At 44.9% G+C, this 27,655-nt stretch overlaps 1 protein-coding gene across 2 annotated transcripts in view; it reads left to right on the top strand.

The window, feature by feature from the left end:
* The window catches only part of CCDC157 (coiled-coil domain containing 157), an 83,560-nt gene extending 58,127 nt beyond the window's left edge, over nucleotides 1-25,433 (top strand). For both annotated transcript variants that reach the window (XM_077297302.1, XM_077297293.1), the window contains 2 exons: nucleotides 20,584-20,681; nucleotides 24,619-25,433. In XM_077297302.1, coding sequence (XP_077153417.1) covers nucleotides 20,584-20,681; nucleotides 24,619-24,820 — 300 coding nt within the window. In that variant the 3' untranslated portion in view covers nucleotides 24,821-25,433. The remainder of the gene's footprint in view (nucleotides 1-20,583; nucleotides 20,682-24,618) is intronic.
* Nucleotides 25,434-27,655: the final 2,222 nt, after the last annotated feature.

Consider the following 27,655-nt stretch of genomic DNA (forward strand, 5'->3'; position numbering starts at 1 on the left):
GTGGTGAGCACTTTGAACCCCCAAGTGCTTCACAGAAGTTTATAACGCAGAGCCGTGAAAATAAAAAATGTGTTTCCTTTCCTCAAAAATATTTTTTTAGCCCAGAATTTTTTTATTTTTGCAAGAGTAACAGGAGAAATTGGACCCCAAAAGTTGTTGTCCAGTTTCTCCTGAGTACGCTGATACCCCATATGTGGGGGTAAACCACTGTTTTGGCACACGTCGGGGTTCGGAAGGGAAGTAGTGACGTTTTGAAATGCAGACTTTGATGGAATGCTCTGCGGGCATCAGGTTGCGTTTGCAGAGCCCCTGATGTGCCTAAACAGTAGGAACTCCCTACAAGTGACTCCATTTTGGAAACTAGACCCCCAAGGGAACTTATCTAGATGTGTGGTGAGCACTTTGAACCCCCAAGTGCTTCACAGAAGTTTATAACGCAGAGCCGTGAAAATAAAAAATGTGTTTCCTTTCCTCAAAAATATTTTTTTAGCCCAGAATTTTTTTATTTTTGCAAGAGTAACAGGAGAAATTGGACCCCAAAAGTTGTTGTCCAGTTTCTCCTGAGTACGCTGATACCCCATATGTGGGGGTAAACCACTGTTTTGGCACACGTCGGGGTTCGGAAGGGAAGTAGTGACGTTTTGAAATGCAGACTTTGATGGAATGCTCTGCGGGCATCAGGTTGCGTTTGCAGAGCCCCTGATGTGCCTAAACAGTAGGAACTCCCTACAAGTGACTCCATTTTGGAAACTAGACCCCCAAGGGAACTTATCTAGATGTGTGGTGAGCACTTTGAACCCCCAAGTGCTTCACAGAAGTTTACAACGCAGAGCCGTGAAAATAAAAAATCATTTTTCTTTCCTCAAAAAAGATGTTTTAGCAAGCAATTTTTTATTTTCACAAGGGTAACAGGAGAATTTGGACCCCAATATTTGTTGCCCAGTTTGTTGTGAGTACGCTCATACCCCATATGTGGGGGTAAACCAATGTTTGGGCGCACGTCAGGGCTCGGAAGGGAAGTAGTGACATTTGAAATGCAGACTTTGATGGAATGGTCTGCGGGCGTCACATTGCATTTGCAGAGCCCCTGATGTGCCTAAACAGTAGAAACCCCCCACAAGTGACCCCATTTTGGAAACTAGACCCCCCAAGGAACTTATCTAGATGTGTGGTGAGCACGTTCAACCCCCAAGTGCTTCACAGAAGTTTACAACGCAGAGCCGTGAAAATAAAAAATCATTTTTCTTTCCTCAAAAAAGATGTTTTAGCAAGCAATTTTTTATTTTCACAAGGGTAACAGGAGAATTTGGACCCCAATATTTGTTGCCCAGTTTGTTGTGAGTACGCTGATACCCCATATGTGGGGGTAAACCACTGTTTGGGCGCACGTCAGGGCTCGGAAGGGAAGTAGTGACATTTGAAATGCAGACTTTGATGGAATGGTCTGCGGGCGTCACATTGCATTTGCAGAGCCCCTGATGTGCCTAAACAGTAGAAACACCCCACAAGTGACCCCATTTTGGAAACTAGACCCCCGAAGGAACTTATCTAGATGTGTGGTGAGCACTTTCAACCCCCAAGTGCTTCACAGAAGTTTATAACGCAGAGCCGTGAAAATAAAAAATAATTGTTCTTTCCTCAAAAATTATGTTTTAGCAAGTAATTTTTTATTTTTGCAAGGGTAACAGGAGAAATTGGACCCCAACAGTTGTTGCCCAGTTTGTCCTGAGTACGCTGGTACCCCAAATGTGGGGGTAAACCACTGTTTGGGCGCACGTCGGGGCTTGGAAGGGCGGGAGCACCATTTGACTTTTTGAACGCAAGATTGGCTGGAATCAATGGTGGCGCCATGTTGCGTTTGGAGACCCCTGATGTGCCTAAACAGTGGAAACCCCTCAATTCTAACTTCAACACTAACCCCAACACACCCCTAATCCTAATCCCAACTGTAGCCATAACCCTAATCACAACCCTAACCCCAACACACCCCTAACCACAACCCTAACCGCAACACACCCGTAACCCTAATTCCAACCCTAATCCTAACCCTAATCCCAACCGTAACCCTAATCCCAACCCTAACCACAACTGTAACCCCAACACACCCCTAACCCTATCCGTAACCCTAACCACAAGCCTAATCTTAACCCTATTTCAAACCCTAGCCCTAATTCCAACCCTAACTCTAATTCCAACCCTAACCCTAAGGCTATGTGCCCACGTTGCGGATTCGTGTGAGATTTTTCCGCACGATTTTTGAAAAATCTGCAGGTAAAAGGCACTGCGTTTTACCTGCGGATTTACAGCAGATTTCCAGTGTTTTTTTGTGCGGATTTCACCTGCGGATTCCTATTGAGGAACAGGTGTAAAACGCTGCGGAATCCGCACAAAGAATTGACATGCTGCGGAAAATACAACGCAGCGTTTCTGCACGGAATTTTTCGCACCATGGGCACAGCGGATTTGGTTTTCCTTAGGTGTACATGGTACTGTAAACCTGATGGAAAACTGCTTCGAATTCGCAGCGGCCAATCCGCTACGGATCCGCGGCCAATCCGCTGCGGATCCGCGGCCAATCCGCTACCGATCCGCTGCGGATCCGCGGCCGATCCGCTCTGTGTGCACATGCCATAACCCTACCCCTAACCCTACCCGTAACCCTAACCCTACCCCTAACCCTACCCCTAGTTCTAACCCTAGTTCTAACCCTAACCCTAGTGGAAAAAAAAAAAAAAAATTCTTTATTTTATTATTGTCCCTATGGGGGTGATAAGGGGGGGGGGGGGGTTATTTATTATTTTTTTTATTTTGATCGCTGTGATAGAACCTACCACAGCGATCAAAATGTACTTGTAAGGAATCTGCCGACTGGCAGATTCGGCGGGCGCACTGAGCATGCGCCCGCCATTTTCCAAGATGGCGGCGCCCAGCGAGGAGACGGCCGGACACCGGGAGGATCGGTAAGTATGAAGGGGCGGTGGGGGGGTGGATCGGAGCACAGGGGGGGTGATCGGAGCACAGGGGGGGGGATCCTGAGCAAGGAGGGAGCGGACAGGAGGACGGGGGAGCCGGCAGGCGGACGGAGGGGACCGGAGGACTAAAGGAGGGCTGGGGGGGCGATCGGTGGGTGTGGGGGGGGTGACTTCAGGTTTTCCAGCCATGGCCGATGATATTGCAGCATCGGCCATGGCTGGATTGTAATATTTCACCTGTTTTTTAGGTGAAATATTACAAATCGCTCTGATTGGCAGTTTCACTTTCAACAGCCAATCAGAGCGATCGTAGCCACGGGGGGGTGAAGCCACCCCCCCTGGGCTGAAGCACCACTCCCCCTGTCTCTGCAGATCGGGTAAAATGGGAGTTAACCCCTTCACCCGATCTGCAGGGACGCGATCCCTCCATGACGCATACGCTGCGTCAAAGGTCGTGAAGGGGAGTTTAGCAGCAATTTTTCATGTAAATTTAATATTTAATTTTTTACTACTAATTTTTTAAGTGCCTTTGGGGGACCAGTATATTGAAAAACACCCAAAAGTGATACCATTTTAAATAAGAGCACATGTCAATATATTGAAAACTTCATGTTCCTTTCAGGAATTAACATAAAATGAAATTATATTTTTACCACTAAAATGTTGCTAACATCTGAACGGGTTTCTATAGCTGGCAGACTCTAAGGATGTTACTTGGATTGTCATGGCAACCGTCAGTAACACACAGTCACGATCTATGGGTGCCAATGGGATTAAAGAGGGAGCATGCATGTTCTGTTAACCATCTACAGTGGGTACGGAAAGTATTCAGATCCCTTTAAATTTTTCACTCTTTGTTTCATTTCAGCGATTTAGTAAATTCAAAAAAGTTAATTTTTTTCTCATTAATGTACACTCTGCACCCATCTTAACTGAAAAAAAAACAAAAATGTAGTAATTTTTGAAAATTTATAAAAAAAGAAAAACTGAAATTTCAGATGGCCGACTTCCGGCCCTGGCTGCAGTGGTCGTGTGAAAGGAGAGCTCCGCTACACCTTTGCAAAGCCGACATTTGCAGAGCCATCTGAGCCTGCCATGGACCCAGGAATGCAGCGGATGACCTCCGGTAACATAGACGCATGGAGCGGTACCTCTTGCGGAGTGCAGGATCAGGGGATGGCCCGGGAGAGCTGCAGACGCCAAAATCCAACATGGCGCCGGCAGAGAAATCTTCCCGCCCTCCTATGGAAGAAGCCGGCGATGCTAAAGGAGGGAGGTGAGAGAGCATGAAAGCCAGGCAAGCAGAGCCTGAGAGACATACTAAGGCACAGAGAACGGGCTCAGAACAGCGGCAGGGGGAGGAGACCCATCTCAATGAAAGCAGGCAGCCCGGTGAAAGAACCCTGGAGGTGACAGTCACACAGCAAGATGAGGGGGGAGACTCCCTGTGCCACCAATGATATCTACTGTACCTGTCCAGGTGAGTTTGTGGCCCTGTGCAGACTCTGGGGAGGATAATGGCAGGAGTAGAGAGGTCTTTAGAAGTTCCAGCCGGGAAAGTAGAGACAGGAGGAAGAGAATGGGTACAAGTCAAAAGAAATCAGAATCGCAACAGGCGCACCTTTGTTCTATTGACTATGGACGTTTGGCCAGTGAGGTGGCGGCATACTTGGCTGAGGAAATTAAGGACACTATAGAGTCTGCTATTCAAAGGGCCCTGTTCAAATTGGAGGCAAAATTGGAAAGGCAGGAACACAGAATAAAAGGGGCTGAACAACAAAGAATATCAAACTCTGAAGACACTTTAAACACTATGAACAAGCACATGCGGGACTTGACAGCTCTCTCAGATAAATTGCATGAGAAAATAGATGACCTAGAAAATCGCTCTAGGCATAGCAACTTGAGAATAATGGGACTTCTGGAATCAGTGTCCCCAGGGCAGCTAGATGGTTTATATGAACATGACCTCCCACAAGCACTAGGCCTTAATCACGATTGCAGAGCGGAGAGAGCCCACAGAATAGGCCCATTGAGGGACCAGGCTGAACCCAGAGAGGCCACTAAAGGTGGAGGTCATTGTCAAGTACCTGGATTGCAAACATAAAGAGGAGATATTGAGGAGATATTGAGGGCCTTCAGAGAGAGACGACAACCGCTACAGATCAAGGGACACAAACTTTGACTATTTGGTGACTACTTAGGTGAGGTCACGAGGAGAAGAAAGACCTTTAGCAGGGTGTGTACTGCACTTTTCCATAAGAATACAAGATTTCAGCTCCTGTATCGTGCCGCACTGAAAGTGCGACATCCTGATGGATCATTTGCATACTTCAAAAACCATGAGGAGGCAACATCGCAACTGCTGCCATCTGCAGAAAGGAGGGAGGAGTTGCATGGAGGAGACAGAGAGCTTCCGTGGGAAAGGAGATAGTTCACCTGCGATGGCGACCTTCACTAACAGAGGAAATGGCCAAATTTCTCCGATCAACGGGAGCATCACAACCTGAGAGAGTCCGGGATGGCAACATTTATGGAGGAAATAAAGGGAAAGGTTGAAAAAACTGGGAAAGTTTCACAATTGCAACCTTTGACAATATGGACTGGTAGTTGAGTTGCTGAATCAATATGTAACCTAATCTTGCCGTTCATTGTTGGTGCCTGAATTTTTGCAAACGAATCCCAGTCCCTCCCCTCTCCTTTTTTTTCTTCTTTCTATCTCATTCCAGGTTTAATAAGGTACTAATATTCTGCACTAATGTTATACATCGGATAGAGGGCAAGCGATTGGGAGAGAAGGTGGTTCTCGGAAATACTAATAATTTTGAGTTTAGGTATTGCATAATAAGCTGCACAAGTAGGGGTGGGAGAGAGCGGGTGGCAGCCAGAATAAGGGAAGTCAAACAAAAGATTGTACAGGAATTTAATCTGCTGGGGGAGTTCCATGTTTTAGTTCTAAATTTTGCTATGGGGGGAAGGGGGTGGGGAGAAAGGGTAATGGTTATAATGTGAGTCGGACATCATCTGCAACAGTTGAGGGCTATTTAATGAGACCATCTAGAGGGACCATCTCCAACATAGATTATGGTTAATATAATTTCATGGAACGTCAAGGGACTGCAGTCGCCGTGCAAAAGATCCATGATCTTGCGCCATTTAAAGAAGAAGGGTGCTGATATAGCGCTCTTACAGGAGACGCACTTGATGAAAGAAGACTTCTTTAGAATTAACAAGTGGTGGGTGGGAAAAGTGTTTTGCTCAGCGGCACAAGGCATGAGGGCGGGGAACTTGAATTTGGTGAGTAAGAGTTTTAATCACTCGGTGTTACGGGAGGAATATGATTCTGAGGGCAGATGGTAGCATCTGGTGATCCAGGCCCCCTTTGGGAGATTGAGCATACATAATGTGTATGCTCCCAATTCAGATCAGGACCTTTTCTTTAGGACCTTGAAGTGCAATATACTGAATGATACTGAACCTTGGGTAGTTGTGGGAGGAGTTTTTAACGGGGTGCCTTGCCACGCGGAAGACAGAACCTGGAAGGAGTGAGGGAACAGAAGGTTGAGAGGAGGGGGATTATGGGCACATGTTAAAGGAGGAATTGGGGCTCAGAGATATATGGCATCTGCAACATCCTTATGACAGAGAATTTACACATTATTCTCATCCGCATGATAGTTGGTCACGTATTGATCAGATCTGGATGAATGAGAGTCTGATACCCAGAGCGAAGGAGAGTGTGATGGAGAATATGGTGATTTCTGATCATAGTCCAGTGAGTGTTTGGATTCAGGAAAACATTCCAAGGGGCACAGATTTCTTGTGGAGGTTTCCGGCATTTTTTTTTAAAATTTGTTTATTAGCAACAAAATAAGTAATGTTACATACATTTTGCATCCAAGATTATTAAACATAGTATGTGATACACATAAATCATGCATTGGTAAGCAGACAATAAAACACAACTTTCACCTATATCCAGCATTATCTTGTGATTATTAGAATTATTGAGTCAATTGTAACATATGAATTATGTAAATAGGAAAGCTCATAAAACCAGGACTCCTGAAATAAAACTGTACTCTAACTACTAACTCGCCGCAATGCCTCGTGCCCCCCCCCCCACGTGAAATCCCCAACCCACAATAAATCTACAGGGTAAGATGGGAAGACTTCCACCTACCCCAGATCTTTTCAAATTTTCCCGGACATCCTCTATTTTGATATAACGTGCGTTCATATGGAATGATCGAATTAACCAGATCAATCCAAGCTCTTGTAGATGGATATGAGCTCCCCATCCACCGCAAAGCCAATACCTTCCGTGCCATAAAGAGCGTCTCGCGTAAGAAAATATCAATGTAATGATCCCAAGTCTCCTCCTCCCATACCCCAAATATACAAACTAGTGGGTCAAGGGGAACTGGAATTGATAGCAATGATGCAAGTAGTGATGTCACCTCCCTCCAATATTGAAGAACAACAGGACACCTCCATATCATGTGGATGAAGTCTGCATCTAAAGCACGGCATCGCACACACTCAGATGTTTGAAACCGACCCATCTTAAAGAGCCTTATCGGAGTTAAGTACGATTGGTGTAGTATGTATAACTGGGTCATCCTGTTGTTAACAGATGGAGATACTTTAATTGGAGATTCAAGAATGTCGTCCCATTCCTCCTCTTGCATACTAGAAAAAAGTCCCCCCCACTTCCCTTTAATAGAATTGACAGTAGACATAGCTCCCGAAGATAGCAAATAGGTATATAAGGAGGAGATAAGACCTTGGGGGCCCTGCGATTTAAGAATTCCTATCAAGAGTAAAGAGGATATAGCACGACCTACACCTGCCTGTCTCATGTATGATTGTACGGCTGACCGTAGCTGTAGATATCGGAAAAATTGGGATCTCGGTATATCATACTTGGTTTGCAATTGCTCAAAAGACACAAACACCCCACCATCATACAAATCACCTATTGAAGAGACACCATGCCCAATCCAAAAGTCGGTTGACGGGTGATTCAATAGAGTTGAGAAATAACCATTCTTCCACAGGGGCATCTCTGCCACAATATCTATGAATCCTACAGTTTTTTTTTATTTGCCTCCAAAATGACCGCGCCAAGCGAAGCAAGGGTAGCATACGAGGGATACTAATTTTCTCCAACTCTAGAAAGTTCAGTGGACAGTCAGTTTGAGCCGCATGAAGTAGATGACTTTCAGAGTTAGGAAGGCAATTATTGGGCATCCATTTATTGAGCGCTCTAACCTGACCAGCCAAGTAATATAAATAAAAATCTGGCAACGCAGCCCCACCACCCTGCTTTGGTCTCTGCAGCGTAGACAGTTTAAGTTTGGGCCTGGATTTCCCCCATATGAAAGATGTGATTTGAGAATTCAGACTTGTAAAGAAGAATTTAGGGATTAGCACCGCGCTGTGTTGAAGACAGTAACAGAGCTTAGGGAGCAGTATCATTTTGATTAAGTTGACACGGCCGGCTACAGACAACGGAAGTTTGCTCCAAGCTGCAAATTTAGATTTAACGAATTCTAACAACAGGAATATATTAAGATGTAGATCAGATCTACTACATCGAGAGATATGTATACCCAGGTATTTAAAGCTAGGTACAATAGGGAGGGAGGAAAGGGTCCCAAGGCCGGGCGTCAGAATATGGGAGAGAGACATCAATGCTGATTTGTCCCAATTTATGTATAGGCCTGAGTGTCTACTGAATTTGTCTACAGTAGCGATTACCTGCGGTAGTGTTACCTCCGCCTTATCCATAAATATCACCATGTCGTCAGCATATAGACCAATGGTGTCCACACGACCAGCTATATTTATGCCTTTAATGTCAGCAGAGGACCTTACACGTATCGCCAGAGCCTCTATTGCGAGGGCAAAGAAGGCCGGGGAGAGGGGACACTCCTGGCGGGTCCCTCTGTACAATGAAAAAGATTTAGAGATGGAGCCTTTAACAATTATACGGGCCTTGGGTTTCATATATAATAAACCTACCCACTTCAAGAATTTATCCCCAAAACCGTATTTTTTTAAATATGCTAATAGGAAGGGCCACTCAAGAGAGTCAAAGGCTTTGGCCGCATCCAATGATGCCAGTGCCCAGGAGTTATTTTGTTCCAATGAGCTATATTGGACTACTGATTGGACCCGTCTGATGTTAATCGAAGTATTTTTACCCGGCATAAAACCCGTTTGGTCTGGATGTATAAGGTCTAATATAATCGAATTTAGTCTTGTAGCTAGGATTTTAGTAAAGAGTTTATAGTCTACATTTACTAGTGAGATAGGCCTATAAGATCCACACTCCAATGGGTCCTTCCCTTCCTTTTTGAGTACAATAATGTTTGCTTCGTAGAACGTGTCGGGCATAGAACCCTCCTCCCACACACCCCGAAACACCCTCAACAAAAGTGGTGCCAGTATATCATGATATTTCCTGTATAATTCAATGGGAAACCCGTCTGGGCCAGGGGCCTTCCCAGAGGCCATATCCATCAAAGCATGTTCAACCTCCTCCAGGGTAAACTCCGCGTCCATAAAGGCTCGCGGAGCCGGGGTCAGTAGGGGAAATGTTACATCCGATAAATAATCCAGGTTTTCCTGAATATCAAAGTCACACTTAGATGTATATAGCGACTTATAATAATCGTGAAAGCAGCGAAGTATCTCCTCAGTCGAGGACACCAATGATCCGTCTGGTGTTCAAATCTGTAGTATAGTATAGGAGACATTATGTTGGCGTACCAGAAAAGTCAAAAATTTGCTAGCCTGGTTTCCCAATTCAAAAAAGGATTGACAGGTAAAAAATAATTTACGCTTAGATTTAGTGTCTGTATGCTGAACATATAACCTCTGGGAAGTTAACCACTCAAGTCTATTACCATTAGTTGGATCAGATATATATGCAGACTCCGAATCTTTTAGTCGTTGTTCCATCTCGTCATCCTCCCTCGAAGTCACCCTTTTTATGTAAGATATCGTAGAAGATAGACACCCCCTTAGATATGCCTTAAGAGTATCCCAGAATAGATTAGTGTTTTGGAGTTCCGGGTGGGATAAAAAAGCCATTCAACTCGTCCACAGTTCTATCATTGGAATCTATTAACTTAAGCCAAAATGGATTCAATTTCCACACTATGCCGCTATTTGAGTGCCCAAATTTAAGTTTAAGAATAACAGGGCTGTGGTCAGAAATTCCCCTATTGCCATGTTCAACACTATCCACCCATGTTGCCAACCCTTCGGATCCAAATATATAATCCAGGCGAGAGAGGGAACGTCTGGTAGATGAGTGACAGGTATAACCTTTTACCCCCAGGTGGCGCTTTCTCCACATATCAACCAACCAATACCCTCCATAAATAAAGCCAATGGGGATGGAGTCTGAGAGGAGAGTTCCCCCGCTATATCGTCACCCAGTCTCAGCCTATCCAAGCGGGTGTCCATGACCAGATTGAAATCTCCCATGCATATGACATTTGCATCCAGATAGCTTAGGGCGAAGCTCATTGCCATCCGGAGTATTGATAGATTAGCTGGAGGAGGGTTGTAAACATATAATATGACGTATTCACGAGAATTAATTAATGCGTGTACAAAGACGAATCGACCTTCAGAATCCCTCTAAAGGTACCGTCACACTAAGCGACGCTGCAGCGATACAGACAACAATGCTGATCGCTGCAGCGTCGCTGTTTGGTCGCTGGAGAGCTGTCACACAGACCGCTCTCCAGCGACCAACGATGCCGAGGTCCCCGGGTAACCAGGGTAAACATCGGGTTACTAAGCGCAGGGCTGCGCTTAGTAACCCGATGTTTACCCTGGTTACCAGCGTAAAATGTAAAAAAAACAAACCGCACATACTTACATTCGCGTCCCCCGGCGTCCGCTTCCTGCACTGACTGAGCGCCGGCCCTAACAGCAGAGCAGTGACGTCACCGCTGTGCTGTACTTTCACTTTACGGCGCTCAGTCAGTGTGGGAAGCGGACGCCGGGGGACGCGAAGGTGAGTATGTAGTTTGTTTTTTTTACATTTTACACTGGTAACCAGGGTAAACATCGGGTTACTAAGCGCGGCCCTGCGCTTAGTAACCCGATGTTTACCCTGGTTACCAGTGTAAAACATCGCTGGTATCGTTGCTTTTGGTGTCAAACACGACGATACACGCCGGTCTGACGACCAAATAAAGTTCTGAACTTTGTTCAACGACCAGCGATATCACAGCAGGATCCTGATCGCTGCTGCGTGTCAAACTAAACGATATCGCTAGCCAGGACGCTGCAACGTCACGGATCGCTAGCGATATCGTTTAATGTGACGGTACCTTTAGCCTCCCTCATCTCCCATCTAACGTCCCTGTGAGTTAACAGTGAAACCCCTCTTGAATAACTAGTGTGGAACGCATGTATGGACCACTGCACCCACGGTTTCTGTACATCAACCAACGCTACGATGTGTGGGTGATAGCGCTTGATCTGTGAAAATACCTTAATCTTTTTCCGGGGAGTTTTAATACCCCGCACGTTTCAGGTCATGTATATTATTTCAGACCCCATGCTCACTCGTCAAAATATAATAAACAATGTTGTCCTGGAAGGTCCTAAGGATAACACATAGAGGTCGAGAGATCCACTGGCGGCGATTTCTACCTACATAACAGATAAAACAAACATAGAAAGAAAAACAAACCAAAAACCAAACGATGTAGGAGCGTCGTCCCATGCTCCTATTATCTAGTGAAAACGGGGATACCCTCGCTAGAATAAGCGTTCGGTATTGTTGGTAGGTTAGACACCCACATAGAAAGCTTCACTATATACACTCACTGGCCACTTTATTAGGTACACCTGTCCAACTTCTTGTTAACACTTAATTTCTAATCAGCCAATCACATGGCGGCAACTCAGTGCATTTAGGCATGTAGACATGATCAAGACAATCTCCTGCAGTTCAAACCGAGCATCAGTATGGGGAAGAAAGGTGATTTGAGTGCCTTTGAACGTGGCATGGTTGTTGGTGCCAGAAGGGCTGGTCTGAGTATTTCAGAAACTGCTGATCTACTGGGATTTTCACGCACAACCATCTCTAGGGTTTACAGAGAATGGCCCGAAAAAGAAAAAAAATCCAGTGAGCGGCAGTTCTGTGGGCGGAAATGCCTTGTTGATGCCAGAGGTCAGAGGAGAATGGGCAGACTGGTTCGAGCTGATAGAAAGGCAACAGTGACTCAAATCGCCACCCGTTACAACCAAGGTAGGCCTAAGAGCATCTCTGAACGCACAGTGCGTCGAACTTTGAGGCAGATGGGCTACAGCAGCAGAAGACCACACCGGGTACCACTCCTTTCAGCTAAGAACAGGAAACTGAGGCTACAATTTGTACAAGCTCATCGAAATTGGACAGTAGAAGATTGGAAAAACGTTGCTTGGTCTGATGAGTCTCGATTTCTGCTGCGACATTCGGATGGTAGGGTCAGAATTTGGCGTAAACAACATGAAAGCATGGATCCATCCTGCCTTGTATGGAGCATCTTTGGGATGTGCAGCCGACAAATCTGCGGCAACTGTGTGATGCCATCATGTCAATATGGACCAAAATCTCTGAGGAATGCTTCCAGCACCTTGTTGAATCTATGCCACGAAGAATTGAGGCAGTTCTGAAGGCAAAAGGGGTCCAACCCGTTACTAGCATGGTGTACCTAATAAAGTGGCCGGTGAGTGTAATTATCCACTCAAGAGCATTAGGATGTCTTTACATTGTACACCTTGTGGACCCGCAACCACTCAGTTGCCTCCGGATCAGTGAAAAATATAGAGGAACCCTCATGAACGACCCGCAGGCGAGCAGGATAAATCATGGAGTATACAACATTCCGGTCTCTCAGTTGTTTCTTAATTTCTTGGAACCGTGCCCGCTGCTTCTGAAGCTCCATGGAGAAATCCGGAAAGAACGAGATTGTGGCATTGTGGAACTTAATAGGGCTCTTCTGTCGTGCCAGACGTAGGATAGCATCTCTGTGTTTGCAATTGAGAATACGCGCCAAGAAAGGTCTTGGCGGAGCCCTAGGAGGGAGGGGCCTCGTAGGGACTCTATGGGCCCTCTCCACAGAGAAGGTTGAGGAGAATTCACCTTCCAGAGAAGTCTTAAGCCAATCCTCTAGGAACTACTCAGGTCGTTGGCCCTCTGAGCTCTCCGGTAGACCAATAATACGAATATTATTCCGACGCAGTCTATTCTCCAGGTCATCCGCTTTTTGTTTCCAGGCGTTTATGGAGCCAGCCACCTTTGTCAATTTAGTCTCCATGGGCGTAATGGTATCTTCTATTTGTGACACTCTTGTTTCCACCTCCGCGATGCGTCCTCCCATGCTGTGACTAATAACAGCAGCATCTAGAGGGCTAAGTGGCCAGAGTTGGTGCCAACTGCAATCTTGACTGATGTAGCAGGAAGCCCGGTATAGTGTACAGCTGACAGCTGCTGCATTTTCACCTGTTGGAGGGATGCTATTCTATACCTCCAATCACTGACCGTGTCTGATTCATGCCTCCCGTGATTCGTGCAGCATGAATCTAGTGACAGGTTTCCTTGAAATGCATCTAAAGTGATAAAATATGCACTGTTGCTCCTTCATATGTTCTATAGTCTGTTCTCAAGAAGAGAAGACAGAGTGCAGCACATGACTGCAGGATCAGACTACAAACAGGGTTTGCTTGTAGTAGTAACCATGCGAACACAATCTGCTTAGGAGTTGTATACCCAGAACTCACAGAAAAATAAAAGCACAGCGTCCCAGCAGAGTTCTGATAAAATATCTATCTTTATCACTTAATTTGGGACACAGGATACCATGGGTGTATGCTCCTGTCTCTTAGGGTAAGTTCACACAGGGCGTTTTTTTATACTAATTTTCAGCTGCTTTTACAGTACCAGCAAAGCCTATGAGATTTCAAAAATCTCATACACACTTTGGGTTTTTGTGAGGTCCGTATTTTGTGCTTTGCTGCATTTTTTTTGACATAGGGCATGTCACTTCTTTCAGCGCTTTTCCACCCATTGACTTGAATGGGTGGTGAAAAAACGCTTTAAATACGCTAGGCTGACTTTTCTTGCAGCGTATTTGCTGCAGACAAGTCAAGGAGAGCCTGATGGGACGTTACACTCGGCTCTGCTACATCTAGATGGCAGGCTGCATAATGCGTTCATGCAGCCTGTCATCCAGCAGCGGATTCCACATTCACTTAAATGGGGGATCCGACATTATTGTTTGCCGCGCTGTCATATGCATGACAGTGAGGCAAACATCGCTTCTGATCGGCGGGGAAATCCTCCCTACTGGTCAGAGAGCCGTGGCTCCCCTCTGTCAGAAGACAGCAGGGAGCGCTCAGCTGTGATCGGAGGTGTAAACTCACCTCCGATCACTTATGTCAGCTGATGCCATCATCTGACACCTACAGCCGTCAATTACAGTGTGAGCAGGAGCGGCGGATGGAAGTATATAGCGCTCCTGCGCTATAAATAAATAAATAAATTTAAAAAAATGGCGTGGGTTCCCCCCTAATTTTGATAACCAGCCAGACAAAACTCACAGCTGGGGGCTGCAACCCACAGCTGTCAGCTTCAGCAAGGCTAGTTATCAAGAATAGAGGGGTCCTCATGCTTTTTTTTTTTAAATTATTTAAATAAATAATTTAAAAAAACGGCATGGGGTGCCCCCCATTTTTGACAACCAGCCTTGCTAAAGGTCACAGCTGGGGGTTGGTATTCTCAGGCTGGTAAGGGGCCATTGATATTGGGCCCCCCCCCCAGTCTAAAAATAGTAGCACGCAGCTGCCCAGAAAAGGCGCATCTATTAGATGCGCCAATTCTGGCGCTTTGCTCGCCTCTTCCCACTTGCCCTGTAGCAGTGGCAAGCGGGGTAATAAGGGGTTAATGTCACCTTACTATTGTAAGGTGACATTAAGCCAGCTTAGTAATGGAGATGTGTCAGTAAGACACCTATCCATTACTAATCCTAAATTAATTAAAGGGTTAAATAAACACACACAGTAAGAAAAAAGTCTTTTAATTAAATAAAACACACACAGTTTTGACAATTCTTTTATTATTCTGCCATTCCATAGCGAAGCCTTCGATCTTCTGTAATAAAAATAAAATAAAAAAAGCAAAACTATACTCCCTGATCCGTTGTAGTCCAATATAACGAGTGTCCCACGCAGAATCTGGGGGAGATAAAGCTTACAACCACGAGCGATGCTAATGCGACCGCTCCCGGCTGCAAGCAACTGGGGAATGAAGGAGACGGAGCAGGCGCAGGCTCAGTAACGAGCGGTGACGTCACCGGGCCTGCGCTCCCTTACTGCCTGACCTGAAGTTACCTCTACACCGTGGGAAAATGCTGGGGGAGAGGATACCGCAGGTAATGTATCTATTCTATTAAATCTATTCTATCAATTTATCTATTCATTCTATTCTGTTCATTCTAATCTATTCTATTCTATTCTATCAATCTATCTATTCAATCTATTCTATCTACAAGAAGTTGTTTTTTTTCTCTGTGTGCACTCAACTTTATTGGCATGCACAAAGAGAAAAAAAAAACGCATGAAAAAAACGCACCTAAAACTGCGTTTTTGGCGCAGCTTCTTTCCTGCCAAGATGATCAGGTTTTGCTGCAGAAAAAAAAGCAGCAAAAACGCCCTGTATGAACTTACCCTAAGAGGCTGACACGACGAAAAAAAGATAAAAAGATAGCTCAGCAGGGTACACCCACCGACTGACAGAAAGCTTAGTGTTAATAGGAGGCAGACCTGGGACTGATTCCTGATCTGTCTTTTTCTCCTTAGGTCACGATCTTGTGTGTTATTAATCTTTTCCCTTTGTTTTTCAGGTTCTTCCCTTCAAGGTAATAGGGTGTACTTCTCACCCTGTTTTCCCTAAAATAAGCGACCGAGAGAACAGTATGGTGCCATCCACATCGTACCCTCTGGTCTGTGGGGAAGGTTCTTACCCCTGACACTTCAAGCGTGTCTAGGGTGGTTCGTGGCAGTTGGTTCTTACCTCTTCTCCACCCCAGCTCTTTCATCAGAGCGGGGCAGGAGAAAGATGGTTGTTTCTCCTCAGTGACACAACCCCCCCCCCCCCCCCCGCTCAGGGTCGACACTGCCTCCGGCACCGTCTGACACTGACTTCCAAACTCTAGGTTATGGTCAACAGTCTCATCCCTGCTGTCAGTCAAACCCTTAATGTTAAGGAGGAGGAGTTTCCTCCCCCAGATCACTCCGTCTCAATCAGAAAGGCAAAATGCCCTAGCTGGGTGTTTTCCAACCACGAGGAATTCGAGGGAATATTTACCAAACAATGGGAGCACCCAGAAAAGCACTTCACAGGTAGAAAGCAGTGGGATATTTTATATCCTTTCGATCTTGATCGCCTCAACAAATGGGCAGAATCCCCAGCTGTGGACCTGCCAGTCTCACATCTGTTCGCTAAGACTGTCATGTCACTCCCTGATGGTTCCTCTCAAGGGCTCCACTGACAGACAAATCGAAGCTCTAGCCAAGTCCACCTTTGAGGTCTCTGGCACCTCTCTGTCCCGCCTTCGCTTCCACATGGGTAGCCAAGTTGGTTTCCGCCTGGGCAAAACTCATTCAGCAGGGTATCTGATCAGCAGCCTTGCCAGACAAACTGGCTAATCTTGCGGACAAGATTGCCCACGCAAAAAAATATTTGCTCTCTGCGTCTCTTGACACCACCAGCTTATCCGCCCGTGTCACTAGCAATATTGTAGCCATACTCAGGATTCTCTGGCTCAATTTGTGGAATGCGGACCCAGCATCTAAAAAGTGCCTTACCAACTTCCCCTTCCAGGGATTACGACTTTTTGTATCTAAGCTGGATCACCTTATGTCGGACGCCATTGGTAGTAAGAGTGCCTCTCTTTTTCAGCTTAAGCGTAAATGTTCATTCACTAGGAGATGTTCTATTCAGTTTTGCCCCTTTCATTATTTCTCCTCCCCTGAGACTTCCTCTCAGCGAGACCAATCTCCTTCCCAGTGAGAAATATGGAAGCCGTCCTTAAAACTCGCTCAAAGGGTCGCTCTGCCAAGTCATCAGGATCCCGATATAATAGATTCTCTTCTGCATGGCGGGTCACCCCAACTGGTAAATCCTCATTACCGGAATGAGTGGCTCTCTGTAGTCACTTATGCTTGGGTCAGAGAGATCGTTGCCACAGGCTAAAAGATACAATTTTCTTCTATCCCATCTTCATGTCCAGCCCTCCAAGAGTCCCAGTCTCTGGATTGTCCCATACTTCTGTCTCTCCGAGTAAGGCAATCATCGGCATGGTGGAGTCTCTCCCCTTCAATTTAGAATGGGAGATCGTTCCTTCCTTTCCACTGGGAAGTTGCCGCAATGGACGCCAGTCTTTTCGGATGGGGGGGGGCAGAGTCACTAGAACTTTCAGTAAACTTCTCGTCCCATCAACCTTCTGGAAATCAGAGCCATCTACCTTTCTCCACAGACAGGACCTTCTACCTGACCTACCAGTTCGCATTCAATCCGACAATGCCACGGCCGTGGCATACATAAGCCACCAGGGCGGGACACGCAGCAAGTCCATCATGTTAGCGGTCTCACGGATTCTAGCTTGGGCCAAGGGACATGTGCCAGCAATATCAGAGGTGCACATTCCAGGCATGGACAACTGGGCTGCCGCCTTTTTATGTCGTCAGGACCTTATTCTCAGGCGAGTGATCCCTCAGCCCCTCTGTGTTGCAACAGATCTGTCAGAGGTGGGGCACTCCCGACGTCGATCTGATGGCATCCCGAATGCATCGCAAGGTTTCTTGTTTCGTGGCTAGGTTTCAAGACCCCTTGGATTTCAGTTACAATGGCCTGGTCATTCCAAGGTCTCCGTTCCAACTTCCCTGTCTTTTTCCTCCTCTTCCTCTTATTGCCACACTCCTCAAGAAGATCAAGGAGGAAGGCGTTCCAGTCATCCTAGTGGCTCGGGACTAGCCCAGAAGAGCCTGGTATGCAGTTAGTCAACCTACTCTCAGATGTACCCTCGAAACGCTTGGACTAACCAGTGGACTGACCAGACCTACTATCTCATATCTCCGGGTCCCCTCTTCTACCAGAATTGTCGGTCTCTCAATTTAATGGCATGGTCGTTGAAGCCACAGTCCTGAAAGAGGCAGGCTTCTCCTTCAAGGTCATACTAACCATCATAAAGGCAAGGAACCCCTCGTCCTCATACATTTATCATGAGATCTTCTTTTGTTGATGTGAAGACGGCGACACAGTTCCTGTGTCTTTTTCCCTCCCATCCATCCTAGCTTTCCTACAGTCATGGTTACCCTCTGAGGTGCCCAACAGTGTGACAACAGGGGAGATATACCAGCTTCAACTATGGCCACAGGTACTACATGAATATCTGTCTATGCTATGATCGTTTGTGATCTATTCACAAGTTGGAAGTTGTATTTAGCTAAAAGCTTACAAAAGTTCTATCATCTGTGTATTGCAAATGGGACTGATGCCATATTAATGATGTTACTTCGTTACAGCCCCTCCACTTGTGCTGATATAATTTGATATCTTAATATAACTGTTCATAGCTATCTATATATGTTATCATAGGTATATATACGTTTCCTCTTATTGAGGTTATTCATGTCTTCCATCTGTAGTGCCGTTGGCCTATAGGCACCCCTGTTTAGTCTTGCTATGGTGGATGTTTCTTTGTCTTGGATTGCCCTCTTTGTACTTACTCACAGAAATTAATTTGTCCATGTGATTTTATGTATTATCTTGATATATATATAATAAAATTTGTTATATTTTGTTATATACGTATAGACCATCATTTTGTCTCCTCTTTATCTATATAGCCCAGGATGCACTTAAGCAACATTATTATGTTGTGGCATATCTAGGACTATATGGTGATAGGTAAAATGGTTACCCTCTTTGTCTTTAGTTGTAGTGGGGACTGACTATTTCTCACCTCGTCCTCTCCCTAACCAAGGCCTATCGCTAAGGGCCAGGCAGGGATTAGGTTCCTGCTCGGCAATAGGTGCAGAACCTATATTGGGATGTTTAGGGCAGACAGGGTGATGTTAGAGTTGCCTAGGGGTCTCCACTCCCCACTTCCCTAGTGTTTGGTCTCCCCCCACTTCCCCTTGTGTTGCACTTAGTCTTTCCACGCTGTGCGTGACACTACCTCTTAAGGATGCCATCCTTCGGATGCCTTTTTTTGCTTCGGATCCGTTGTTTGTGCCTTTGTTGGTCTTGTAAATAGTTATTTTGTTGTTGCTTTTCCTACTGCTTTTTCACTAACTGGCAAGCTTTGTGCCAGATGGTGTGTACTCTGCTGAGGAGGAGCGAACTCTTTATTTTTGCCTACCGTCAGCCTCCTCGTGGTAGCAGCATCAATAATGGCTCCAAATAAGAGATTTTACGGCGAGTACCAAAAATCCTTTTTTACTACTTCATTCAAAACATCTTCTTACATGGAAGCCATGCCCCAGCAGCTTGGTAAGTCTCTGATAATTGTGTTCCGTGTATGAAAATGTTTTTAATGACATTGTACTAAATATAAATACTAATCAAAACTAGCCAACCTAAAGTCATATTCCCATCTTAGCAAGTTATCATCAATCCACCACATGGGAAGCCATCGCTCTCTTTTAAAACTTTTCAGAGCCATGTTCTTAAGATTTGTAGGATTCCTGGGGGTCAGATCACAGTGATCAGCAAAATAAGATGGAAAATAGCCATCATTTATGATAATACTATGTACCAATAGAGTAGCCAATACCCCCATGAAGAGAATGATTGCAGAGGTTACATAGAGAGCCATGTACATGCTCAGCCACCTCTTCATTTATTATTTTCATGGAGTGGGGAGCAGCTGGGTGCAGTGGGGGATCCGCACCTACTTATGGCTTATCTTTATAAATATATCATAAACAGTCCTGGCCGTACTAGGACTGGGGTCCTCAAGTCATACACTGTATACATTTCATATTCACATTTATTCCTTGTAATTGACTAATGATCACTCATCCGTATGGCAGACACAAAAATTACCAGGCATTTGTAAACCTGAGAAATTATTTCTCAATCTGTTCTAATTGGTCTTTCCACACAAGTGCGCAACAGTAGTCATTAACGGTCATATCATGCAGATTGCTATTAGTATGGCCATCTGCACCTCTGGTGATGATTTATGTACTTTAGGAAACTAATAGTGATGATGTGTTATTCGAGCATGCTCGTGTGCTAACCGAGTGTCTGCGGCGTGCTCCAATAATATGTTCCAGTCCTTGCGGCTACATATCTCACAGCTGTTAGACAGCCACAACACATGCGAATATTGCCTAGCAAACTGGAAATCCCTGCTTGTGTTGGAGCTGTCTAACAGCCGCGAGACATGTAGCCGCAAGGACTGGAACGTATTATTGGAGCACGCCACAGACACTCGGTTAGCACACGTGCATGGTCAGATAACGCCTTATCCGAGCACGTTCGCTCATCACTAGAAACTAATTTTGATACCTGATTGTTACATTATAGGTGATTCCTCAAACTCAGCTCTGGACTCTCCCTACCACAACTGAGCCACTTTCTCCTGAACCCCAATTACAAAGCAGTGAGAGAAGTAGTGCAAAAAAGTGAGTATTTGGTCACAGACCTCCTGGAAAATGTCTTATTGTGGGATTCATTCAGTATGTTGGTCAAACACTCGTCTGTCTGATGGCTACTCTTCCTGACCACTCTACACAAGCACACTTGGCTAGACACCGTATGCATTTATGTCTTCAGTGGGGAATCCAACATGGCTGATCGTTCATTCCCCTCACTGTCGGGAAATTACTATACACATTAGATAGTCAACCATCCCTGTCATCAATGATGGGTTCTGACATGGGTATTCTAATGTGTATAGGACACATTAAGGAAATATATACTGGTGTACAATGGAGAATACATGTATGTGTTGGGGTAGGTCGGCTCACTCAGCTGCTCCCCAAGGTAGACACAGGAACACTTTGTATACAAGTCTCTGGGTGATTTATTGCTTCACAAACCATAAAGCGAAAATAGTGACACAAAAACAGCCTTTCTGGCACACATGAAATAAAAAGTCCATGCTCCCCAGTATGGCTTCTGGTACAAACACGCATGGCAGCTCTCACTGGATCTTCAGCCTGGAGGCTTACTTCCTCCAAACAGACTACACAGAAAAAAACCAGTGGCTGGACATTTACCTCCCTCAACCACACCCTTGAGGTGGAGATATGATGAGTAGGCATCCAGCCCATCTCTAAAGGCCCCGTCTCACTAAGCGATTTACCAACGATCACGACCAGCGATATGACCTGGCCGTGATCGTTGGTAAGTCGCTGTGTGGTCGCTGGGGAGCTGTCACACAGACCGCTCTCCCCAGCGACCAACGATCAGGGGAACGACTTCGGCATCGTTGAAACTGTCTTCAACGATGCCGAAGTCCCCCTGCAGCACCCGGGTAACCAGGGTAAACATCGGGTTACTAAGCGCAGGGCCGCGCTTAGTAACCCGATGTTTACCCTGGTTACCAAAAAAACAAACACTACATACTCGCCTTTCGGTGTCCAGGTCCCTTGCCGTCTGCTTCCTGCTCTCACTGAGTGCCGCCGTACACTGAGAGCAGAGCGCAGCGGTGACGTCACTGCTGTGCTCTCACTTCTCACTGTACGGCCGGCAGTCAGTGAGAGCAGGAAGCAGACGGCAAGGGACCTGGACACCGAAAGGCGAGTATGTACTGTTTGGTTTTTTTGGTAACCAGGGTAAACATCGGGTTACTAAGCGCGGCCCTGCGCTTAGTAACCCGATGTTTACCCTGGTTACCAGTGAAGACATCGCTGGATCGGTGTCACACACACCGATTCAGCGATGTCAGCGGGGCCTCAACGACCAAAAAAAGGTCCAGGCCATTCCGACACGACCAGCGATCTCGCAGCAGGGGCCTGATCGCTGGTACGTGTCACACATAGCGAGATCGCTATGGAGGTCGCTGTTGCGTCACAAAACTTGTGACTCAGCAGCGATCTCGCTAGCGATCTCGCTATGTGAGACGGGGCCTTTACACCTACTCACAACAAAGCCCTGGAAATGACTGGTTTACTCTTAGCACATATCATGCTGGAGGGAAACTTATGGGTTTTACATGACGCAGGATAACAACCTGTGCGACACATTATCTCCCCTCACATACAGAGCCAGTGACCCTGTCACAGTGTATATACTGTAATTAGAGAAGTGTCAAATTATATTCTGTTTTCTGTGCCCTGTTCACACGTGAATCTGTGACTATAGTATTAATACTCCTCTTAGCATCAGATTATTCATGCCACATATTTCAGATGTAAAGATGGTGTTGATTGTCACTCAGCTTTGTCCATGTGATTCTGAATATTGTCTAATGGATGTCAAAATGCAAACTACAATTAGATATCCGGTAGCTGATAGAATATTATTGCAGTTTGTAATGGCATATTTTGACCAGCTGATCATCAGTGATCACAACTGTAAACATGCCAGTGATTATTCGGTGAACAATCAAAATGTTGCCATGAAAATCATTGATATTAGTAGTGCATTTCCTGGTGTAAATGGAGAATGTACTGCTGACAGCATGATGCTGTTTGGGAATAGAGCGATCATAATATTGATAGTTCTGGTCCTATCAGCTTTTGTCAGTACGTGTAAACAGGCCAGTAAACATGCGCTGATTGGCATGTATATAGTTAATCAGCGCTAGTTACTAGGCTAAGGTCAGCCTGTCTAAGTGAACCACGCGGGTAGAGATCCAGAACACAATGACCATGAGATATAGCTTTTAAAGAGAATTTGTTAGCATATTTTTGCCACCCAGTCTGAGTGCAGCATGATGTAGAGACAGTGCCCATGATTCCAGCGATGTGTCACTTACTGGTCTGCTTAGTGTATATTTTCTAAAATCATTGTTTTATCAGAAAGAGATTATCACTAGAGGGCTACTAAACCTGCTACCAGGTAATCCAGCCACACCACCACCACTGATTGGCAGATTTCTGCCTGTGCAGATTGTACACAGAAAACTGTGAATCAAAGGTGAGGGTGGGGTTAAACATAACATCATTCAGAGAACTGGTTGATCTGCAGCAGATGAAATGGTGGGCTTATCAAAACTGCAGCAATCAGTAAAGTAAGTGACACATCGCTGGAATCAGGGTCTCTGCCTCTACTCATGCCGCTCTCAGTAGGGGTAGCAAACACGTATTGAAAGATTCCCCTTAAAGTACCACACCAGCATTTTTTTTTATTGCAATGCCAGAGTGGTGCTGCTAATCTAAGTCTCCTGCCCATGGTGTTATACTTACCATCTGCCGTTTTCATCTTTTTTCGGCTCTGCTCTGGTTGGTGTTCTGCAGGTTGCAACCTGCCAAAGCGCCCCAGTGTTTGCTGGGCAATCTGGAAGTCACAATTCAATGTAAGTCTATGAGAGGCAGAACAAGGCTCTCATAGACTTGCATTGAGAGCTTGTGACCGTTGCCTTTGACGGCGGCGCAGGACCAGAGCAGCGCCGAGAAGAGCTGAAAACTGTGGCAGGTAAGTTTAATATTGGGTCAGGGAGCTTAAATAGCATCAATCATCACTAAAATAAAAAAAAACACTGGAGTAGTGCTTTAAGGCCCAATTGTATTTTTTAAAAATTCTGTTTCATTCTGGCACCCAATTTGGAGCTAGGATTAATATTGTTTTCATCTCGATGAAACTCGCAATATTGTATGGTAAGTCAGAGGACAACTATTTACATGTAACCATTCAATAAATGATGACAGTAGTTTGTATAAGTTTTCCCAATGGTAATGTTGGTATACCATCATTTGTTGTCTGCCTCATCACTTGGTGATTAATATCACAATATAGCTAAATGGTTTACTTAACGATAATTGCTGTTTATTATTAAAGACAAAATAGAAAGTTGATAAGCGATTATTTTCTTTCATCACAATTATTATAAGGGGGTAATAAAAATGAATGTTAGTAGATGGTTAATTCCCCCTTCATTTATATTGCTGTTTGCAGAACCTCCTGTCCACATAATAGATGTGATCGATGTCAGACGATCGTTTGTCACTTGATCGCTTGATGATCATTGCCCAATGTAAAAGCTCCTTAAGCCTTTAAGCAGCAGCACAGTATTCATCCTTGTAAGCTCCGTCCCATGGAGTATGATGGGCACCAGTTAGCTCAGTGCTGTGACCAGTTGCTGCCCTCACTGTGCATTTGGCCACATCACCACCTGTCACTTTGTACCTACACACCATTTTTGTGACCTCACTTCATACTTTGCACTGTCTGTTTCTTTACTATGGCTTACTATGTGAATTGTTGTAGTGTTTGCCTAGTATGTCCCAAAAGACAAACACCCACAATGATGCAATATTTTTCTAAATTGTCTTACATGATCTCGAGCTTGGCACGTAAACCTGTTTTTGAATTCAGTGATATTTTTCCCAGAATTATCTTTTTATTATATATTTACATTTTTCGACTTTTTTGTTATTTGTTTACTTTCTGTAGACCTCCTAGTCCCAAACTAAACGCTGTGACACTACCAAAGGACACAATGAAATCTCCAAATATTGATCAACCAGAAAGAAAGAACTCACAGCATTCTCTAAACCTTGTTACGTTCCCACCCGAGAACTCGCCCATAGCAGCGTATGCACGCGTCAGGCAAGTGAAGGGGAGAAACCAAACCCCCAGTTCAGATCGTAAGTGACAAAATGCAAGATCACAAATGGGTCCGTGCCATTATAGCCAAGCTAAAGTGACCCGACTCTGATATCTGCTGATCTGATGGAAATCAAAAGAAATTGAAAAATCTGGACATTTGTGCCTTTCGTATAAAAAGGAGTCTTATGGTATAGTGTAAGATTATTGGAAGTTCATATAAACCGGAATCGCAAGTATTGTGTGTTAATGTGTCCGCTTCTTCTCATCTCTCCTCTATAGTTTGTCTACATGCTGCAATAGTCTTCATTATATAGTAATAAACAGGAGAGAAAATATAAGAAAATAGTTCTACAGAGATTTGTATGTCCCAATTAAAGGTCGTAATCGGACTCTTCCGCAGAGCTAAGTGTGGCAGTGTTCTCTCCTTACTGAATCTATGGATCTATTAACCATGTGCATGTTCTAAACCGCCATATCGGGGCCTTTAAAGAGACTACAGTGCCTTAAATGATGCTCACTTTAATGAAACTCGTCATGCAGGTATGGGCTGTATCTAGCCAGATATCTTGTCAGTAATAGATGCCTATCTGACACTTTACTCTGTATAACCAGCTTTATACAATAAAGATATATCTGTTTGCTCTGTTGTGTGTAGTTTATATGCTCGATTTCTTTATTTATACAAGTGTGTTCTGTGTGTTAAATGGGTTCTGGCGTTTTTTTTCCTAAAAAGCTTAAAGGGGTTGTCCAGAAATAATTTTTTATCCATAAGCGTGCAAATGTAGAAAATAACAAATGTGGCACTATTCTCCTTCCCCAGGTCCAGTAATTCCTTGCTTCCCAATTTTTGTTGACAAGTTGCAGTGGTGAAGTCTTGACTATAGTGCAAGTGACCGCAGCAGCGCAGGTGCCTGCCTGCAGAAGGTTTTTTTTTTAAGTTTAGTATGTATATATAATCTTCATTATGTAAACTAGGGGGCAGGTCAGTGAGGGATCAGTGACCTGTCAGCAATCTGCATTATGAATACCTAAGCAGAGCACCACATGAAGACCCCCCACAGGCCGCCTCGGAGCACGAGAATATCAATAACTCAAAACTGAAAATAACAACAACCAGAAGACGGATTTCAGCAACCAAGGTATCAGTGTAATCAGTATAATGGCGCCGACCTGACAGTGTCTGTAGGTTACTGTGCACAATCCTGCTGACAGGTTCCCTTTAAGGCTGATTCATGACTGATTTAAAAATTTTACTTCATGTGTTTTACCAACTGCTTTACAAACTGTGACTTTGTAAAACATTTTTTATAGGTGAAACACACTTATTTAATGCGTATCAACTGTAAAAACTACACAGCCAATGAGCATATTAAAAAAATTGCATCAATGTTTGGTGAAGTTGTAGCTGCATGGCACACTACAGCAACATGTGAACACAGCCTAATCCAACTTATTATACAGTACTAGATGGTGGCCCGATTCTAACGCATCGGGTATTCTAGAATATGTATGTATGTACGTCGCGCTTAGCACAGCCACGTAGTATATAGCACAGCCCACACTGTATATAACACAGCCCACGTAGTATATAGCACCATATCCCTGTTAAAAAATAAATAAAATTAAATTAAAATAAAAAATAGTTATATACTCACCCTCTGGCGTCCCCCAAAGCTGTCCCGATGCGCGCAATGCTGCCGCCAGCTTCCGTTCCCAGTGATGCATTTCGAAATTACCCACATGACTTACCGGTCTCGCGAGACCGCTTAGTCATCTGGGTAATTTTGCAATGCATCACTGGGAACGGAAGCTGGCGGCAGCATCGCGCGCATCGGTGGACGGCGGAAGGTGAGAATAGCACAATTATTTTTTTCTTATTATTTGTAACATCTTTTTACTATTGATGCTGCATAGGCAGCATCAATAGTAAAAAGTTGGTCCGGGAACACACTGGCACTGACTGGAGGGGAGTAGGGAGGGGGCACTGACTGGAGGAGAGTAGGGAGGGGCCAATTCGTGGCCGGACTAAGTCTGTCGCTGATAGGTCGCGACCAATCAGTGATGCGGGATTTCTGTTACAGACAGACAGACGGAAGTACCCCTTAGACCAGTGTTTCTCAACTCCAGTCCTCAAGACCCACCAACAGGTTATGTTTTCAGGATTTCCTTAGTATTGCACAGGTGATAATTTCATTACCTGCTCAAGCATTAATTCCATCTCCTGGGCAATACTAAGGAAATCCTGAAAACATGACCTGTTGTGGGGTCTTGAGGACTGGAGTTGAGAAACACTGCCTTAGACGATTATATATATGGATGTAAGCAGTTAACAATTCATCAGCAGTTCATTAAAGGGAACCAGTCATTAGGTTTTTCTATCCCAAACTAGTGCCATCTATGTAAAGGCCCTGTAATGCTGATTACATCCATACATTTATTTTAGAAATCTGGGTTTATGTTTTAGAGAATTGTATCCTTGAATTGTTATGCAAATGACGGCAATTACAGTGGGCTGGCGCTGCAATAATAGCTTTGCTGTCTCCCCACCCACTGTCTGCCTTCTGTCAGTGATCAGAATAGTAATTCCAGCACTCCTGTGGATGGTGCCCAAGTAGGATGCTATCCCATGTATTATGTGCAGGCAATCCCAAATTAAAGAAGACGTTTCGGTCATATAATGACCTTCATCAGTCAGACAGATTGCAGTGTGCACAATGATACAGGCAATAAGGAAAGCTCTGGATAAGCAGCATGTTTGGCGACAGTGTATGGCATCTGCTGATCCAGAGCTTTCGTTATTGCCTGTATCATTGTGCACACTGCAATCTGCGTAATGAAGGCCATTATATGACCGAAACGTCTTCTTAATTCTGTGTGCAGG

This window comes from Ranitomeya variabilis, chromosome 1 (genome assembly GCF_051348905.1).
Source record: "Ranitomeya variabilis isolate aRanVar5 chromosome 1, aRanVar5.hap1, whole genome shotgun sequence".
Classification (NCBI taxonomy): Eukaryota; Metazoa; Chordata; class Amphibia; order Anura; family Dendrobatidae; genus Ranitomeya; species Ranitomeya variabilis.